This window comes from Orycteropus afer, unplaced genomic scaffold (assembly GCF_000298275.1).
Source record: "Orycteropus afer afer isolate SDZICR_OR568_19922 unplaced genomic scaffold, OryAfe1.0 scaffold00146, whole genome shotgun sequence".
Classification (NCBI taxonomy): domain Eukaryota; kingdom Metazoa; phylum Chordata; class Mammalia; order Tubulidentata; family Orycteropodidae; genus Orycteropus; species Orycteropus afer.
Genome location: NW_006921733.1, coordinates 775,928 through 796,721, shown reverse-complemented (window position 1 = coordinate 796,721; position 20,794 = coordinate 775,928). Strand labels below are relative to the sequence as shown.

Genomic DNA, 20,794 nt, shown 5'->3' with positions numbered 1-20,794 from the left:
CTACTTCCATAGTGATACTGCCTCGGAAACCCAAGGAGGGGTCGCTATGAGTCAGGGCTGACTCGATGGCAAACAACAACAACAACAACAACAAAACAATAGCAATGAAAGAAATGATATCACAATTCATAAACAAAATGAGCTCAGCACAGAACATTATATGGAACAAAGAAACCAGGAAGACCATGAAAAAACACATAAAAAAAATGACAGCAACAAATTCATGCTCGAGGATAATTACATTGAATGTTAATGGACTAAATGCACCACTCAAGAGATAGAGCATTCCAGACTGGATAACAAAACATAACCCATCAATATGCTGCTTACAAGACACACACCTTAGAGACAAAGACAAAAATAGATTAAAAATCAAAGGTTTGAAGAAGATACTTCAAGCAAATGGCAACCAAAAAAGTATGTTGTTGTTATGTGCCATCAAGTTGGACCCGACTCATAGAGACCCCTCCTTGGGTTTCCAAGGCAGTATCACTACGGATGTAGATTGCCCAACTTTCCTTCTGCAAAAAGAGTAGGAGTGGTAATATTAATTTCTGATAAGATTGACTTGAAAGCAAAAACCACCATAAGAGACAAGGAAAGACATTATATAATGATAAAGGATCAAACACACAAGAAGATATAACCATAATAAATATCTATAGACCCAATGAATGAGCCCCATAATACATAAATCAAAATTTAACAGAATTGAAAAGACAAATAGATGACTCCACAGTCATAGTAGGAGATTTTAATACAACATTTTCAATGAAATTTAAAACAACTGGAAAAAAACTCAACAAAGACACTGAAAAACTAAACAATACAATCCACCAACTTGACCTTATAGACATCTACAGAGCACTTCACCCAACAACAGCACAATATACATTCTTTTCCAGTGCACATGGAACATTCTCCATATGGTCTAACATAGATGATATGTTAGGCCACAAAGCAAGACTTAAAAAATTTAAAAACACTGAAATACTGTAAAGCATCTTCTCAGATCATAATGCTATAAAATTAGAAATCAACAATAGGAAGATCAATCTTTGCTTTTTGATCAAAAAAGACCAAACAAGTGAAACTGACTAACACCCTCCTTAAAAAAGACTGGGTAATAGAAGAAATAAAAAATGAACTTAAAAAATTACTTGACTCAAATGAGAATGAAAACACAGCTTACCAAAATCTTTGGGACACAGCAACAGCAGTGATCAGAGGCCAATTTATAACAATAAATGCACACTTCAAAAAAGAAGAAAGAGCCAAAATCAACACCTTAAACCAACATCCCTAACAATTAGAAAAAGAGGAGCAAAAAAAGCCTATAATCACCAGAAGAAAAGAAATAAAAGTTTGAGTGGAAATCAATAAAACAGAAAATAGAAAGATGATAGAAAATATCTACAAGACTAGAAGTTGGGTTTTCAAAAATATTTATAAAATTGACAAACCACTGGCAAATTTAACAAAGGAAAAGAGGGAGAGAATAAAAATAACATGACTAAGAAACAAAATGGGTGACATCACAACAGAACCAACTGAAATAAGAAGTATAATATAAGGATATTACAAAGAACTGTACTTCAACAAACTTGAAAATCTAGAAAAAAGGCACATATTTTTAATAATATACTACTTACCTAAACTAACACAGACTGAAGTGGAAAATTTGAATAGGCCCATAACAAAAAAAGAAATTGAACAGGGCATAAAAAATAATAATAATAATAAAATACCAACAAAAAAAAGTCCTGGCTCAGATATTTCACTGGAGAATTCTACCAAATATTCAGAGAAGAACTGACACCAATCCTACTCAAACTATTCCAGAACATAGAAATGGATGAAATCCTCACAAGCTCATTTTATGAAGCAAACATCGTCTTGATTCCAAAACCAGGCAAAGACATTGCTAAAAAGGAAAACTACAGACCAGTATCTTTCATGAATATAGATTTAAAAATCTTCAACAAAATCCTAACCAATATACTCTGACAACATATCCAAAATATAATACGTTGTGACCAAGTGGGATTCATAGCAGGTATGCAAGGATGGTTCAACATTAGAAAAATGACCAACAAAATCCAACACATAAGTAAAATAAAGAAAATTAACCACATGATCATGTCAATCAATGCAGAAAAGGCATTTGATAAAATCCAGCACTTATTCCTGATTTTAAAACCTGTCAGCAAAATAGAAATAGAAGGGAAATTCCTCAACATAATAAAGGGAATATATGCAAAATTAGTCACTGGAGAGAAACTGAAACCATTCTCCTTGAAAACAGGAACCAGACAAGGATTCCCTTTGTCATCACTTCTATTCAACATTGTATTGGAAGTCTTAGCCAGGGCAATAAGACAAGAAAGGGAAACCAAAGGCATCCAATTTTAAGGAAGAAATAAAACTATCCCTATTTTGCTGATGATATGATCCTACACATAGAAAGCCCAAGAGACTCAGCAGGAAAACTACTGAACTAATTGAGAGATTTAGCATAACAGCAGGATATAACATCAACATACAAAAATCAGTAGGATTTCTGTACATCAGCAAAGAGATTCCTGAAAAGGAAATAAGGATATCAATACCATTTACAATAGCTACCAATAAATAGTGGCTAAGACACTTGCCTGCTAACCAGACGGCTGGCGGTTCAAACCCACCAGCCACTCCTCGGAAGGAAGGTTGGGCAATCCTACTTCCGTAGTGATACTGCCTTGGAAACCCAAGGAGGGGTCACTATGAGTCGGGGCCGACTCGATGGCACATAACAACAACATAACAACCAATAAAATAAAATACTTGGGAATAAATCTTACCAGAGACACAAAAGACCTATACAAAGCAAACTACAAAACACTACTTCAAGAAACCATAAGAGATCTAAATAAATGGAAGGATATACCATGCTCATGGATAGGAAGATTGAACATTGTGAAAATATCAGTACTACACAGAGCACTCTAAACATTCAATGCCATCCCAATCCAGATCCCACTGACATTCTTTAAGGATATGGAGAAACCAATAACTAATTTCATATGGAAAGGAAGGAGACCTTGAATAAACAAAGCACTATTGAAGAAAAAGAACAAAGTAGGAGATCTCACACTCCCAGATCTCAAAACCTACTATGCAGCCATAGTACTCAAAACAGCCTGGTATTGGTATGACAGACACATAGACCAGTGCAATAGAATTGAGAACCTAGAAATATATCCATTGACCTCTAGTCAGTTGATTTTTGACAAAGTGCTGAAATCCATTAAAAGGGGAAGAGATTGTCTCTTTAACAAATAGTGCTGGCAAAACTGGATATCCACTTGCAGAAAAATGAACAACATCCGTATTTCACAACATGCACAAATACTAATTCCAGATAGGTCAAAGACGTAAATGTGAAACCTAAAACTATGGAGTTCCTCAAGGAAAAAATAGGGGCAAATTTAGGGGCCCTAATTTATGGCATAAATAGACTGTCAAGCATAACCTATAAGATATGCAAACAGCAGAAGATAAAGTAAATGAATGGGAAGGTCTAAAATTTAAATTTTTATGTGCTTCCAAAGACTTCTCCAAAAGAGTAGAGAAAACCTACAGATCAGGAAAAAACATTCAGCAGCAACATATCTGACAAGGGACTTATCTCTAAAAGTTATAGAAAATTCCAACACTCAACAACAAAAAAAACAAACAATACAATTAAAAAATGACAAAAAGACATGAATAGACACTTCACTAAAGAGGATATTCAAGCGGCCAACAAACACATGAAGAAATGTTCACTATTGCTAATGAGCAATTGTTGTTGTTTTGTGCCATGGAGTCAGACCTGACTCATATTGACCCCTCCTTGGGTTTCTGAGGCAGTATCACTATGGAAGTAGATTGTCCAACTGTCCTTCCGAGAAGTAACTAGTGGGTTTGAACCACCAGCCTTCTGGTTAGCAGTCAAGTGCCTTAGGCACGACGCTACCAGAGCTCCTTCATTAGCCATTAGAGAGATGCAAATCAAAACAACAACGAGATATCATCTCGTCCCAGTACTAGTAGTAAAGTTCAACAAGACAGAAAATAACAAACACTGGCGAGAATGTGGAGCGATTGGGACTCTCATACACTGCTGGTGGGACTGTAAAACTGTACAACCACTGTGGAAAGCAGTATGGCAATTCCTTCAAAAGTTGCAATTAGAAATATCATTTGACCAGTCATTCCATTAGTTAAGTATATATCCTAAAGAAGTGAGAGCCATGACAAGAACAGACATATGCACACCCATGTTCGTTGCAGCACTATTTACAATAGCCAAAAGATGGATAAAACCTAGGTGTCCATCATGTGAAAAATGGGTAACCAAACTATGGTACATACACATAATGGAACACTAGGCAACACTAAAGAATAATGTAGAATCTGCAAAACACTGATAATGTGGGTAAACTTGGAGAACATTATCCTGAGTGAAATAAGTCAATCATAGAAGGACAAATATTGTATTAGTCCATTATTGTAAAAAGTCAAGAAAGGTTTGTATATGGAAGGAAATTTTCTTTGTTCGTTACCAGGGGTGAGAGGGGAGGATAGGGAACATTGTTAGATAGGTAGAGACAAGTATTGATTTGGGTGAAGAGAAGGGCAATATACCAAATGTAAGTGATAGACCTGGTGGAATTGAGGAGGAGAAGACATAAAGAGGTACATGGGAGGTACAGACAACAAAGATGAACTCTTGCATGTACAGTACTGCATTGTCAAGTGATGGGTGGACAAAAAGAATGATCAGGTATGTCTAGGCAGGGGGTAGTGTGCCCATGACCATATATAGGGTTAGCAGACAATGTTTCTACATACATATTTGCATGTGCTGTAAGAATATACAGATGTATAGTAGAGCTGACAAGGAGCAAAGTTGTGGTGGCCTCTTGGTCACAGACAACTACCTGGAGGGAGTGAGTAGTTGGACCTGTGGGTTTGGGACCATGGTCACAGGGAACATCAAAGCTCAACTGGCATAACATACAACACAAAAACATTGTTCTACATCCTACTTTGGTGGGTAGTGACTGGAATCTTAGAAGCTTGCAAGCAGCCATCTAGATGCAACAATGGGTCTCTCTTCATTCTTCCAGAGCAAAGAAGAATGAAAAAAAACAAAAGAACATAGAAAAAATTAGTCCAAGAGACTGGTAGGCCATGCAATCTCCAGTCTATATGACCATGAGACCAGAGGAACTAGATGGTGCCTGTCTATCATTGTCAGCCACTTGGAAGGGGATCAGTGCAGGAGATCCTGGATAGAGTGGGAGAACAATATGGAAAAAAACTCAAAATCATGAAGGAAAAAAAAAAAAGACCATGTTTGCTGGTCTGATGAGAGCCTGGTGAAACTCTTGAGAGACTATAGACTCTAGCGACCCTGGTCTGGAATTGAACTTATGCAGTAACAGGAATGAAGATGCCTTGGATGGGCTCAATCAGCAGTTTCCACAGAGTGAAGGAAAGAATGAGTGCGCCTGAAGATTGGTAAACTGGTAGCACCCAAACTGAACCTCAAAAGGAGATGAGTGGGAAAAGAGAGACAGAACTTAGTGCTCTGGCACCCCAAAACACCAGGCCCTTGCACCACTTGTTTATCTCTTCCCTGGAACACTCTCCAAATCCCAGCAGTTTCCAAGTTCCCCTCCACCACATGTCCTCAAATATCCTGAATAACAAAATGTGAGGGTAGTAACAGTGATCACCAGGTTGTGACCTCAACAACATTGTCTAGTTGTTCAGACTTTTTGAACCACAGTCATGATGATGACCAGCTCAGGTATATTCTGGATACAGTAGCTTTCCAACGGTGACACAGCCAACAACTGCCAGAATTTTCCTTGATCTGGATACAGGCTAAATAAAATCTGTAACAATCAAAAACACTCAATTATAGATGTGCAGTATGAAAAGAATATGATTTAAATAATTGACAATAGTTAAAAATAGGGATCTTAAAATGCTGTTCATTTATCTATACAAAATTCATCAGATTATAATGAATAACCTTTCTTATATATTGAAAAATAAAATTCTGATTTGTTATGCTATTGTCAGCTACAATGGGCCTTGATTATCAATATTTGCTCATTTTAAGAATAAAAGCCACCAAAATAAAGTTGTCAGCAGTGGTAAATATGATGTTCCTTATTCAAGAATAAAGGAATATGGCCTATCTGGCTGGTACAATGTCTCTGTGGGATTTGCAAATCATCTTATGTACCACAGGAAATTAAAGTGCTGTATGACAGATGACATGACATGTTTGACATGACAGATGATAGACTGTAGAATTTCAAAACAAAATTCTCACATTCTAATTAGGAAATGTCCACAAATAATCAAAACTCATATTCCAGAAGAAGGGTAAATAATAGAAACAGAAGTCAGGTGAGCCCTCAATGGGCCAGGTGTGAACTGGCCTGAGTTAAGAGACACCTCCAGCTTCACTGTTCAGGGAGCAAGAGGCAGAGCTGAAGCCCAAGGTCTAGGGGACTTCACCCAGCCCTTAGAGCTGGCACTTTGAATTTAGACTTTTAGCCTCCTAAACTGTAAGAGAATAAATACCTGTTTGTTCAAATCATCCACTTGTGGTACTTCTGTTAAAATGGCACTAGATAACCAAAATAGAATTTGGTACCATGAGAATGGGGTGTTGCTTTGACAGATACCTATAATGTGGACAGGAGTGGAATGTGTCCTTGCACCCAAGATTTCTGTCCTGAGACCAGCTGAGCCAACTGGCTGAGATGACTGGCTGAGACAACAGCAAGAGAGATCAGCAGAGAAACCAGCAGAGAAACTGGCAGAGATACAGCCATAGCAGAACTGAGAGACCAGCATGAGACAGAGCAATGGGCTTACTAGCATATGGAGGAGAAAGATGGATGCCTTTGGGCAAATGGCTTCATGGAGGAGTGGCTTGCCTTCAGGCACTAATAGGTAGAGACCAGTATGAGAAGGAGTCACAGGCTTGCCAGCCAGAGGAGAGAGAAAGATGAATGCCTTTGGACAGAAAGCTTCCTGACAGAGTGGGTCACCCTCGGGTATTAATTGGAAGAAGCTGAAAGACCAAGGAAATGGGAAGCAGAGCTGCCTCAGCCTCAGAGAGTAGGACCATGGCCTCTGTGAGTAGAACCACCACAGCTTCTTAAGTTTCAAAGAGTCAGATCTTCACCAACTAGGTTCTAGAGTGTGCTGTTGCAGTTCATGAGGGCCAGTCGATGGGGCCATAGCCACTGCCCAAAACTGAGGGGGCAGGGCTGCAATGCCCAAGGGGCAGAGGAACATGGCCTACCAGGCCAAGAGGTGAGGTCACCACTTTGATGCTTTGAAAAATGTTTTGAGCTTTTTGGCATGCTTGGACCCTATATACAGTTGAGTCTTCCTTCAGCAGCCTGCTGTGTTGCCTGTGGATTTTGGCACTGTTTCTGGACTTGAACTAGTGCCCTGCTGTGTTGCTTATCTTTGGACTGTGCCATTTTACTTGTCAACCTTGGGTTTGTTAGCCTCAGCAGCCAGCAGCTGCTTGAGTTAAAAGATGCCTCCAGCTTCAGTGGGCCAGGAGCAAGAGATAGAGGTGAAGCCCAAAGTCAAGGGGCCTTCATCCAGCCCCTAGAGCTGGTACTTCAAACTCAGACTTCTAGCTTCCCAAACTGTAAGAGAATAAATCCCTGTTTTTCCAAGCCATCCCATTTGTGGTATTTCTGTTAGAGCGGCACTGGAGAACCAAAAGAGAGAGAGATAAGAGCTACCTACCCCCACATCACACTCACCATGGACCCAGACAAGCCCACAGCTCAGACACAATAGCAGTCACAGAAACACCACCTCATCCATGTAGGTCTGGGCATCTCACTTAAAACTACACACCCTGTCATACCACAACACTGCCAATCATCCACCAAACAGAAAACATCATCCACCATATCATAACAAATGGCACACATCCAGAAGTAACTCCCCAAGCTCATGCATCATAGTCATAGACCAAAATTGTCCTACAATGTCCATCACACACACACCCACACAAAGCCAGGTACAGGGGACCATACAAGTGGTGTCACTAGGGTTGGTGTCACCCATTGCATTAACTCATGGAACACAGCCTACTAGGCCAAGGGGTGAGGTCACCACTTTGATGGTCCTCACTCTGAAGTGAGGTCAAACTGGTAGTGACCCTATGTACAGCAGAACAAAACATTGACCAGTCATGCACCATCCTAACAATCCTTGCTATACTCGAGGCCGTTGTTGCAGCCACAGTGTCAATCCATCTCATTGAGGGTTTGAGGGTCTTCCCCTTTTTCACTAACCCTCGCTTTACTAAGCATATTCTTCTCCAGGTACTGGTCATGAACAAAATAGATGAGAAGAGTTCAACCATTCTTGCTTCTAAGGAGCTTTCTGGCTGCCATTCCTCTGGGACAGTTTTGTTCATTTTTCTGACAGACCATTGTATTTTCATTATTCTTTACCAATACCACAATTCAAAGGCATACATTTTCTTCAGTCTTCCTTATTTACTCTCCAGCTTTCACATGTATATGAGGTTATTGAAAATACCATACCTTGAGTTAAGTGCACTTTAGTCTTCGAAGTGACATCTTTCCTCTTTAGCTCTTTAAAGGGGTCTTTGCAATAGACTTTCCCAGTGCTATACAATGTCTGATTCCTGACTGATGTTTCCATGGGTGTTGATTGGGGACAACCAAGTAAAATGAAATCCCTGACAATTTCAATCTTTTCTCCATTTATCATGATGTTTCTTATTGGTCCAGTGATGAGGGTTTTTATTTTCTTTATGCTGAGGTGTTATCCATACTGAAGACTGTAACTTTTGATCTTCATTAGTAAATGTGTCAAGTCCTTTTTTTCTTTTTAGCAAGCAAAGTCTTGTCATCTGCATATCACAAGTTGTTAATTAAACTTTCCTCTAGTCCTGATGTGATGTTCTTCTTTGTATTGTCTAGCTTCTCAGATTATTTGCTCAGTATACAGACTGAATAATTATAGTGAAAGGATACAACCTTTACACACACTTTTCCTGATTTTTAACCATGCAGTATCCCCTTGTTCCATTAGAACAACTACTTCTTTGTCTATGTACAGGTTCTACATAAGTACAATTAAGAATTCCCGTTCTTCACAATGATCTTCATAATTTCTTATGATCCACACTGTCAAAAGCATTTGCATTGTCAATAAAACACAGGTTTTATGAAAATATCTCATCAATTTTAATCATTTGTCACATATATTAAGTATGTGATAAATATCTTTGCAAACTACTTAACTGTAATATTTCTTAGATTATATTAATACAACAGAATTATTTTTAAAAATCTTTCTACAATGAATTACAATCTTATTAGTTACATTATTAGTAACTGATCAGAATTTTTTTATTTTTCTCCTTTTCCTTTAATTACTACTTTATTCCAAAAAAAATAAGTTATCAATTTAGATGCACAAATTACCACAATGTTGTGGCTAAAACACCAGAAAATTGACAAAATCAGTGACTATAAAAACACAAGCAGCAACAAAATAACACTAGGTTCTTATAGCAGATGCAGATGAAAACATATGATTTGAAGTATCATTTAATTGGATAATATAACAGCTCTGACCAGAGCACATTCCAAAAAAAAAAGCTCACTGCCCTTGAGTAGACTCATAGCCACCGCTCCTTAGGTTTCTGAGGCAGTATCTCTGCAGAAGTAGATTTCTCAATCTTCCTTCTAAGGAGTGGCTGATGGGTTTGAACCACCACCCTCTGGTTAGTAGTCATACGCTGTGGACACTACACCACCAGAGCTCATTGTTGTTGTTATGTGCCGTCGAGTTGGACCCGACTCATAGCGACCCCTCCTTGGGTTGCCGAGGCAGTATCACTACAGAAGTAGATTGTCCAACTGTCCTTCGGATGAGTGGCTGGTGGATTTGAACCGCCAGCCTTCTGGTTAGCAGTCAAGTGCCTTGGGCCCTACACCACCAGAGCTCATTAGAAGGTTCAAAAAGTAAATTAGTATAGAGTGTTAGCCTTATAGGTGTACTGGTACATGTAAGCTAAGCTTAGGAAATAATATTTTTGTAGTTATAATTACCTACAGGGATATTTTTATTAAAAGTAATAAATTTCTGCTGAAACACTGCATGAAAATTTTATAGACAGTCATTTTGGTATAAACACCTATGATAGTGTCATCCAGTATGCTCTGTGCCCTTAGCACCCATATAGTAATGCCATCAGACCACACAAACCCATCTATACAACACATACACTTTGAATGTCTGTAATGTGACCCTAGCAAGGGCTACATCAGCCATGGAGCACACAATACTATTAGGTGAGCCCCTGTCCAGTCAAAGTAGGGTACACTCAGGGCCCACTCCCTGGTCTCTCTGCTCCCTGTCAGTCCACAGCCTTTCCTGGCCTCTAGGCTCAGTTAACCCTCAGCGCTATAGAGCAGCCTTCACAGCCCCTACCCATTTTCCAACTAAGAAAGCCATCACTCTCACTCCCTGATGTTGACAGACCACTAGTAGGAACCCTCTCTCCTCCACCCTGTCCCAAGGGTAGGCATCTCAGATTGATCTGACTCTGGGATGAGTTGGTTGGGCATGCATTGTGTCCTAAAAGAAGGAGGATGGATGAACCAAGGAAGCTGGAGGAGCCTTGGGGTAGGTTTCTGTAACTTTATTCCCTCCCAAGCAGGCTGGCCTGTTTAGAACTCCATCAAAGGGGTCCTACAATGCTGAAAGGGTTACAATGCAAATTAAGAGTAGTTATTGTATGTAGTTGGGGAAAAAAAGTTGGTGAGCCCTGTAAGTGGAAGGAGAGATCCAGGTGCATCCTATGGAACAAGACTGACTGAGGCTGTGAGGGCTAAGTGAGGACATGGTGGAGCTGTGCTGGGGCTCTGTCTCCACCTCCACTCTGGTCAGTACCACAGGCTCCCCAGCATCTCCTCCAAAGGAAGACAGGAAGGTGAGTCAGAGGGCCCATGCAGAGCTACAGTACTCACAGAGCACACCACCACAAGGACGAACAAGCTTGCGACAGTCAGCCTGCGCACACAGCTCCTGCAAGAGAAGGGCCACGGCTGTCACCAGGACAGTCCATCCTGGCACCACTGATCTGTTTACCTGCAAATCCACTCCCTTCTGGAAAGGTGCTGCTGCTAGGCCTACTCAGACCGTGTGCATCACATTCCTGAAGAGGCACTTGGACTCAAGATTTAGGTTCAACACAAGTCTGTAAAGGCTCCAGGATCCCACCATTTACAAGCGAATAAAGTGCTTTTCATTGGCTCTTAAATTTGTCTTTGTCAATGATTTTGCCCATAGTTTAACGGACACTGTGCTCTCTGCCCACAGCAGTCCATTGTGCACCCTGTCTCTGGGACATCTTTTTATTTTTAGTTCCATCTTTGCTTCAAAATTTCTTTCTGATCTCTTGAAAATAGTAAACTCTCATTTTACATTTTCCTAGATTTAATGAAATTGATGAATAATCATTTCACACTTCCAAATTTTGATTCAAGAATTCTTATTAAAATGGGAATCAAAATGACACTTCTTTTTAAAGTATGAAGCATTCACCAGGCATTTCTAAACACAAATCTCTTTCTACGTGACTCTGACATATACAGCAGAGCTGACAACCCAAAATAAAATGTTTCTCCATCGGTAGTGCATGGTACTTTCTAGATATGAAAGAATAGCACAGAATCTTGTACCTCTGTGGTGATCTCAAGGCAATTATTCCATTAATCACAGAAGGTATAACAACCACTAAAGGTAAAATCTCAAATGTACTTGGTGCTATGACCCATGTTGTGGAATATTTGGGCAAGTTATGTCCTCGGGAGCTGGGCTCAAAGACTAGGAAGGGCATTAAGAGTATCAGGTGGCCATGCTGGTGACTGATAGAACCAGACCCCCTCCACACACACACCAACCCAACTCACATAATTCACACATTTTCTTAGCAATCTCATCCACCAGAAGACATTGGTGCATCATGAAGATCTAAAGCAACTGTAGGTGTTGAGTAGACAGAAGGAGCAAGGGGATACCAGTGGTGAGGACATAGGAGAGATGAGGGGATGCCACTTTTAAAAATTTTTCTCTCAACAGAGGGCAGATACAAAGGATTGAGCAAGGTTGGCTCCTGTGTGGCAGGCTTGCAGTCCAGCAAGCCCTCCTAGCTGGCCTCACCACCCCCTCAGACTCTCCCCAGACAGTAGAGTCATCCTTTTGCTAATAAAGGGATTTATACGTAATTACCAATACAAATGCCAGTTTCTGAGACTCCTTAGCACTCTTGACAAGAATTGATACCATTTGAAAAACCAATGGCCAAAGAGCATGCCCCAGTCCCAGGGTAGGAGATCTTTGTGCAGTGTCACTCTTACAGGGCTGTGTTCAAGCTCACCTACCTCAGCGTCCAAAAGTGGAATATGCCAGGAGCCCCATCAGGAAGGTCAGCTTTCTCTGTGGAAGCAGATCCAGATAAGCCAGGCCCATCACTGCCAAGCAAGTGACTCTGCTCCCAGTCTGCAGAGCTATGTCCCCAAGATTCCTCTGGCATGGTGGTATCTGGAGGGCAGACAGTCATGCACTGCAGCCTGGAAAACAGAGTTTGGGATTACTCTCACCAAAATGGTACCATCCCCTAAACGAGGTTTCTTCTTAGCAGAGATGTGGGAATTAATTGCCCTGGAGTTATCCACGGCTTTTAAGAGGCCCAAAGACAGTATAACCTCTGCCCTTCTTGATGGGGATGACACCACAGAATTCTAGCCTCAGAGTAAATCATCTGGGTTGCTGAAGACTTCAAAATGAATTATGAACTTTTAGGAAATAATAGCCTGTCCTAAGTCTGGGACATTCTCACTCACATTTGTACCTGCTTGTTTCTTTCTTTCTTTTGTAGTTTGGGAAAATTTATGGAGCAAATTGTTTTCCCATCCAACAATTTCTGCATATTTTGTTTCATGACATTAGTTGCAATCCCCTTAATGTAACAGCATTCTTCACCCTTCCTCCCTGGGTTATCCATACCATTTACACCATTTTCCTGCCCTTCCCTGCCTTTCAAGTATTTTTGATATTTCTCTCTCTTTGAATATGATCCAGTCAGTTCTTGATACCTAAAAACCAAGAGCCAAACTCAATGCCGTCGAGTTGATTCCAACTCATAGCAACCTCCTTTGGGTTTCCGAGGCAGTAAATCTTTATGGAAGTAGATTACCCAGTCTTCCTTATGCAGAGTGGCTTGTGGGTTTGAACCACCAAACTTCTGGTTGACAGTCAAAGCTTTATGCACTATGCCACCAGTTCTGTCATAATCATCCAACTTAAGGAATGTTGTGAGCCTTTCTCCTCTGTGTCATATGCTTCTATTGGAAGATGGTCTCCTTGGGGCTTTCCAAACAGCATTAACTTGGGTTTCACTAATGTCAGGAATGCCAGACTAGTGGCAGAGGACAGCTGGGTCAAGGAGAAGCTCAAACCTTATAAAAGTCACATCCTTAAGCTTGTGGACAATCTCTCTGCACAGATGTGCTCAAAGTTGCCCAGGATGTCCATGTATTGCATGAAGTACTCATGAAGTCAGAATATTTACACTAACACCTGCCTTGATCTGTAGAAATTAATGACCTCACTAGCCCAGCATACCCTGAGGCCAGTTCAATGGATTGTCGTGATTTTCCAAACACTTATCACTGCCCTAAAATTGATTCACAACAATTGAAAGAAAAAACAGAGATACCTAGGAGAAGCTAAGAGGAATAAACTAGGCTGTGCAAAGATAGTATGTGACCAAGAGATGAGGTACACTGACACTTCTGTTTCTTTGTCAAGTGTTTCTTGCATTTTCATGACCCTTGGAATGCTTAGGAGTGTGAGGAGTAATACCATCCCATGAACTGCCAAACAAACACAATTGTAGCCAAATTAGAAGGAAATTTGGTCTTCTCATAGGGGCAAAGAGGAGCACAGTTAGCCATGTCAGTGCTTTCCATAGACCTGTCTACAGAAAGGAAATGCTTTCTGTCCTGTCCTGTATGGCTGTCATCTGGCCAGTGTAGCTGAAGAACTGAATATTAAATTTTATTTAATTGTAATTAATCTAAACTTAAAATGACCACATGTGGCAAGTGGTGATCAAGTTGAACAGTGCAGACCCTACCTATTCACTCGTACTGTCAATACAAAGGAGACATTATCTGAAAACATAAATTAATGGACATCATCTTAATAAGTCACTTGAGCAATTAATATTTTATCAAAATTAAGTTGGTGATAAGAAAGCATCAAAAAGACCTCCCCAACTGTTGACAGGAGATGGCACAAATTCTGAAGACTGTGGGATGGATCAAGCTAGATTGCCCTCTGCATCCTGGCTGCCCACTGTGGGTCGCTTCTGTCCCAAACCCTTCAAGGAGTTCAGTCCTGACAACTACGATGAAGATCTTACCTCCTGAACCACTTTTGTGATGAGGAGAAAATGGCTGAACTGAGAGACAGAAGCAAGGTGGTTGAAGGACAAGGCACCTACTGTGGTCTCCAAGAGTCCTTTCTGTTCTCTCTTGAGAGGTCTAGGCCCTGCCCTTAAAGCAGCTCTGCCACTGCATCCTTCCCCAGTGTCTCAGACAGTATTCTTCATGCGGCCATGTCCCCAGAGTCCCTGGTGACTGAAGAGGAAGCTAACCACTAAAGAGCTTGTAGCTGAGGAGAAACTGGTAAAGTAAAAAAACAGAGAAGTGACTAAAAAAAGAAGCATCAAAGGGAACAAAAGCTGCAAGGGTGTTTGGAGAAGTACTGTGGGGAAGCCAAATCTGAGGCTACCCCCAGTGGGGGTGAGAACTTCCCCACTCCTGCCCCTGGAATCCAGTTCTGGGACAATGTAGTAAGGAAGAGTACTCACTAAATCTATCAGTTTTGTTGCTCTAGCTTCACCCAAGATAGGGGATTGGCCCGCTGATGCTCAAAGAAACAAAGGACTGAGCCAGGATCCCCAAGACAGGAGCCAGGCTCCCAGAAGAAGATGGGACAAAATGAAAGGAGATCTATAAGAGAAAAGAGGCCAGGCACAGTCCTAAAGCTGAGGTACCTCCAGGACTGCTGGTGGCTGCTTCACACCAGAGTCAAGAGCTGAGTTGGGCACCAAATTTGTCCAAAATTTTTTCTACCCTGAAGCTGTTGTCATGTTTCCCTAGGCCTTGAAGGTCAATTCCTGGGATCACCAGTTATTTTAAAATCGCTCCAACCAGTCTTTCTGTTGGCTATCATTTGAACAGAACAAGGGTATACTTCATGGTTTAAAGTCAGGAAGGGTGTACATCAGGTATGCATCCTTTTACCATGCTTATTCAATCTGTATGCTTAGCAAATAATCTGAGAAGCTGGACTATATGAAGAAGAATGTAGGTTCAGGATTTGAAGAAGAAATTATTAACAACCTGGGATATGCAGATGACACAACCTTGCTTTCTGAAAGTGAAGAGGACACTTAGTGATGAAGCTCAAAGACTATAGTCTTCCGTATGGATTACACCTTAACACAAAGAAAACCAAAATCCTCACAACTGAACCAATAAGCAACATTGTGATAAATGGAGAAAAGATTGAAGCTGTGAGGGATTTCATTTTACTTAGATACACAATCAACACCCATGGAAGCAGCAGTCAAGAAATCAGATGACATATTGCACTGGGCAAATCTGCTGCAAAAGTTTCTTAAGGGTAAAGAGCAAAGATGTCACTTTGAAGGCTAAGGTGCCCCTAACCTAATATATGGTATTTTCAATCGCTTCATATACGTATGAAAGCTGGGCAATTAATAAAGAAGACAGAAGAGTTGATGTCTTTGAAGTGTGGTGTTGGGGAAGAATACTAAAATACCTTGGATTGCCAGAAGAATGAACAAATTTGTCCTGGAGGAAGCGCAGCCGAAATGCTCCTTGAAAGCTATAAAGGCCAGACTTCTCACCTACTTTGTTCATGTTATCAGAAGGGTCAATCCCTACAGAAGGATTTCATGCTTGGTAAAGTAGAGGATTTGCAAAAAAGGGGAAGAGCTTCAACAAGATGGACTGAAACAGTGGCTGCAACTATGGACTCAAGCATAGCAAAGATTGTGAGGATGGTGCAGTACCAGGCAGTGTTTCATTCTGTTTTATATAAGGTGGCAATGAGTTCCAGCTAACTCAATGACACCTTTTGCCATGAGTGGCTAGGTTGGCTGGTGTGAGCCCTGGTGGGTGCCCAGGTGGCCCTTGCCCTTCATCTGGGCTGAGCCCAGAGCCTCTTCCCCCTGGACAAGGCCCTGATGGGACTGCAGCACTTTGAGGAGGCAGTTGCTGTATTCCAGCACACTCTGAGAGGTGGGTCTCTGTTGGACACAGTTTGGGAGCTCCACTCTTGCTTTTACCAACTCACCAAGCAGAATCAGCAAGGAGGAATCTGTACACTACCTCTATCAACTGGGTTCTCTCAGCCACTTTCCCATGTGGAACCAGAGGCCCCAGAACTATTGCCCTTCAGTTCCCTTTAAATCATTGCTACCTGATTTTCTGTCTGCACCCTCACATTATCCCCCATGTCACCTGAGCCACACCAATTGGCCCTTCCTCCAGGCTCAGAGTAGTTCTTTTTCTGTTTTATCCAACCCCAGACCACAGTTTACTCCCAGCCCCACATGCCCTGTTCCCTGTGCACGTTGCTGGGCACACTTTGACCTCTCCTTTGCCAAAGGTCTGATGCTCACCTCCTCCCACTAATAAAAGATTCCCTGAGGGAGCCGGCAGAGCCCAGACATCACACTGTCCACTGCTGGTTCTCCCACAGAAAGGGGTCTTAGGAGGAGGCAAGGCTGCTTCTACCTCTGCCACTCTCTTCCTCCAATGGGAGAAATGTATTGGGTGTTGTAATAGCCCTGTACACATTCTACATGTGGAATTATTTTAGGTTTTTCACCAAGGACCACTGCCCCAAAGAAGGCCATAATTTTCTGTGTGCTGTGGAAGAATCCTGGTCTCCTTTTGGTTTCTTTGAAATCCAGACTGCTGCCTTTGGCTGATTTCTGTCTAACCCTGCCTAGGACTTTCAGCTCATTTAAATATGGCTCTTCAGAGACTTCCAAGCCCTCACAGAATGCCTTTCCCAGAAAGACCATTTATCAGGATAAATGACTCTGCTGCCCTGTGGATCTTGCTCAACACTTCAACTGGGAGATAGGAGATGATGAAATACCTCCTTTATATAGGGCTTTCCTAAGTTCTTTTTATTGTTTTATGGTACAGGCCTTTTAAATACTGTGTAGTAGGATAAACACCAGTTTTGAGTCATTTACTCCCCAAGTCACTTGGGCAGGTATCTTAATATCTGAGCCTCAGTTCACTCATTTGTAAAATGGGGGCAATCCCTACCTCACAGGGCTGTTGTGAGGATTGAAAGAGAAAGTGTGAGAAAGTGCCTCCAAATACCTGGTACAGAGTGGGTACTAAATAGACTTATTTTTATCTGGGAAAAAAAAAAAAAAAGAAGAAGAAGAAGACCTCAGTACTACCACTATATCAATTTGGTTCATGCAAAGAGGGGAAGAAAAGAAGAATGTTCTGAAAGCAAAGATGATCTGTTGCTCTGATGTGGTTTCTCTAACTGAGGAACAGCTTGGCCTCCAGGGCATGTCCCCAGCCCTCATATGTGCAGAAAAAATGTAATTAGTACTGATTTTCCAATATACTGTAAGTTCAAAAATTTCCCAGGTCTTCACAGTTTACTGAGAAATTCAAGGGAAAGTTTTAAGGAAATAAACCCAAACCAAACCCACTGCCATCAAGTCAATTCTGACTTATAGCGACCCTTCCTTGGGTTTCTGAGGCAGTATCTCTATGGAAGTAGATTGTCCAGTCTTCCTTCCAAGGAGTGGCTGGTGGGTTTGAACTACCAGTCTCCTGGTTAGCAGTAAAATGCCTTGGGCACTATGCCACCAGAGCTCCCTTTAAGGAAATAGATATGTGGAAATTTTTTTTCAAAGTTATTGATAGGATAGATGAAGAAGTAAGTATCCTAAAAGAGAAAAACCATTCAGTGGAATGACTTACCTCCATCCTCCATCCATCAGCCACTGAGGGACCAGTGGTCATGTGAGTGCTGGGGTTCAGGACATCAAGGTCACAGGCCAGGAGGACCACATGGATAGCACAAGTTCAAAAGTAAGGGCTCTATGTTGTGTTTGAGAGAGCAAGGATGGGGACAGAAACAAGGCTTCCCAGAGGAGGTGACATCAAGCCCCCTCAATCCAAGTGCGACTATCTTCCAATGCCTCGGGTGATAGGAAGTTGCTCTAGTCAATAGGGGTGGTGGGAACTTGGCAGGAAGACATTTGTCATTAGGAGCCTCCAGGAGAAAGCTTGATGAGACTTGCACTGGGAGATGAGGATTCCAGATCCCTGCACACCATCCAAAACACTGAATCATTTGGGATTCACAGAGTGAGCCCCAGGAAATTCTGTGTGCCCTACATTATGAAAACTCTGGCTGTAGCTAGGCTGGGGAAGAAGACCACTGAGGGAGTGTGACAGGCCCACCTGTGATGCAGGGTGTAAGGTCAAAAAGCAGGAAAGTGTTGGCTTCACAACAACTAACTCCCAAATTGGTGATTTATGGGCTGGGGTATAGTACAATGTGTTGTTTTATGTGGTCTTTTGTATTGGTTCTTTGGAAAAATAGCCTGAGGCAGATGTCTTACAAGACATTTCTGAATGTTCCCAGCAACCACCCCACCACCCATTGTTGCTTCTAAACCTATCACTAGACTTAAGTGTGACCCAGGAATAAGTATGGTAGCATTCAAAGGGAAATGCTTGATTTTTCTAATATATACAAACAGAAACCTGGAGAATATGTATGGGAACAGCTGTTAAAGGTGTGGAATAATGATGCAAGGAACATAATGTTGGGCCAGTCTGAGTTTATTGATTTGGGACCAGTAAGCACAGATTCTTCACTCAATATTTCAGCTCAAGAGGTTAGGAAAGGATCTAATAGTTTATTTGGTTGTCTACTGAAGCATGGATTATGCATTGGCATACACTAAGTAAAGTAGAAATACCAGACCTACCTTGATATAATATAGAAGAAGGTGCTCTGGTAGCATAGTGCCTAAGGCATTTATCTGCAATCCAGAAGGCTGGAAGTTCAAACCCACCAGCCACTCCTCGGAAGGAAGGTTGGGCAATCTACTTCCATAGTGATACCACCTTGGACCCAAGGAGGGGTCACTATGAGTCAGATCCAACTTGATGGCAATTAGTTTGGTTTGGTTTTTGGTATACAAAGACACGGTAAAATTGGCATGTTAGGATAAATGGATCAGATTAGACCCATAGACTCACAAATGAAGTGCCCAGAGGACACAATTTTTACCACTACAGTGAGATACAAATTTGTGAAGGGACCACTAGCATCCTTGAAGACTGCTGTGATTGCTATTTTATGTAGGCCATATTTGACAGTGGGAACTGCCCTAAATGAATTAAGACACCTTCCTACAATGGGGCTGATTGGACCCTGTGATGGTAGAGGCCAAGTGGCAGCACTTATTCAACAAAGACAAGGTAGGTATGGTTACTGTAATGGACAGCAGGGTCAAAGCAGTAATCAGAATAGTCTGACTCATATGGACTTGTGGTGTAGGCTACTTAGGGATGGTGTCTTTTGGAGTGAAATAGATGGGAAAACTACTAAATATTCATTTGATCTGTACAAGCAGAAGAATTATAGATGAAGTGAACAGCATTCTAAATTTAATTCCCAGAACACAGAGTCATGGCCTCTCAATCAATTCCCAGATTCACAACCCCTTGAATGAAGGGGAGACTGGGTCTCCTAGAAGAAGGACCCCAGTACACCAAAATTTATACTGTTAATCTTTCTTCTAGTCTTTCCCAAAGGGATCTACAGTTTTACAAGGATGAGTGTTCATTGTGGGAAAGGAAATAATCAGATATTTAAGGATTACTGGATACTGGTTCTGAAATGATGCTAATTTCAGGAGACACAAAATGTCACTGTGGAGAGTTCCAGTAAGATGGAGGACTAGGCAGAAAGACTGCACAGACCCTCTTCAACAAAGTAAAGGGAAACCAATTAACACAGACACGGAAGATAATCCTGGACCCCTGATCCTTGAAGGGAAGGATATAGAAGTGGACTAAACCCCAACTAGCAGAAGAATTTGCATGAAAATACCAAAAAAGAAGACATACGGATCTATGGTCTGGCAGCAATTCTGAGCGATCCTGAGGGCATGGCACAGACAGCTTTGAGAGTGCTGAGTGGTGGTAGGACCTAAGAATTAACCTAAAAATCAGCCTTGATAGCCAGGGACTGCATGAAGGACTTCTCTGGTAGCTGGGGAATAAATGGAGAAGGTGAAAAGAAACACGAGCTGAGTTGTGGACTTTTGCCTATCCAGAGGCTGCTGCCATTTTGAATGTTCACAAGTGGGTTGACCATTTGGATATTTAAAGAGACAGCACTCTTGCAAATTCCAGGGGTTTAAGAACAGGTTCAGCTTGCCAGCAACCCCAAGGACCCGGACCCGCAAGACTGAAAAGGTACAACATTCCTATTGTTACTCATGCCCAACACCCACTTGGTGAACAGAGGTGTGGCCATCCCCCACTCCCACCTACCTTCTGGGCCCACAGGA

At 41.5% G+C, this 20,794-nt stretch overlaps 1 protein-coding gene across 1 annotated transcript in view; it reads right to left on the bottom strand.

Annotated features, from left to right (window-relative positions):
- OCA2 (OCA2 melanosomal transmembrane protein) overlaps nt 1-20,794 on the bottom strand; it is a 574,440-nt gene that overhangs the window by 542,154 nt on the left and 11,492 nt on the right. Inside the window, exons 2-4 of the mRNA XM_007945979.1 lie at nt 12,507-12,695; nt 11,091-11,148; nt 5,855-5,927 (exon numbers count right to left, since the gene is read on the bottom strand). Coding sequence (XP_007944170.1) covers nt 5,855-5,927; nt 11,091-11,148; nt 12,507-12,695 — 320 coding nt within the window. The remainder of the gene's footprint in view (nt 1-5,854; nt 5,928-11,090; nt 11,149-12,506; nt 12,696-20,794) is intronic.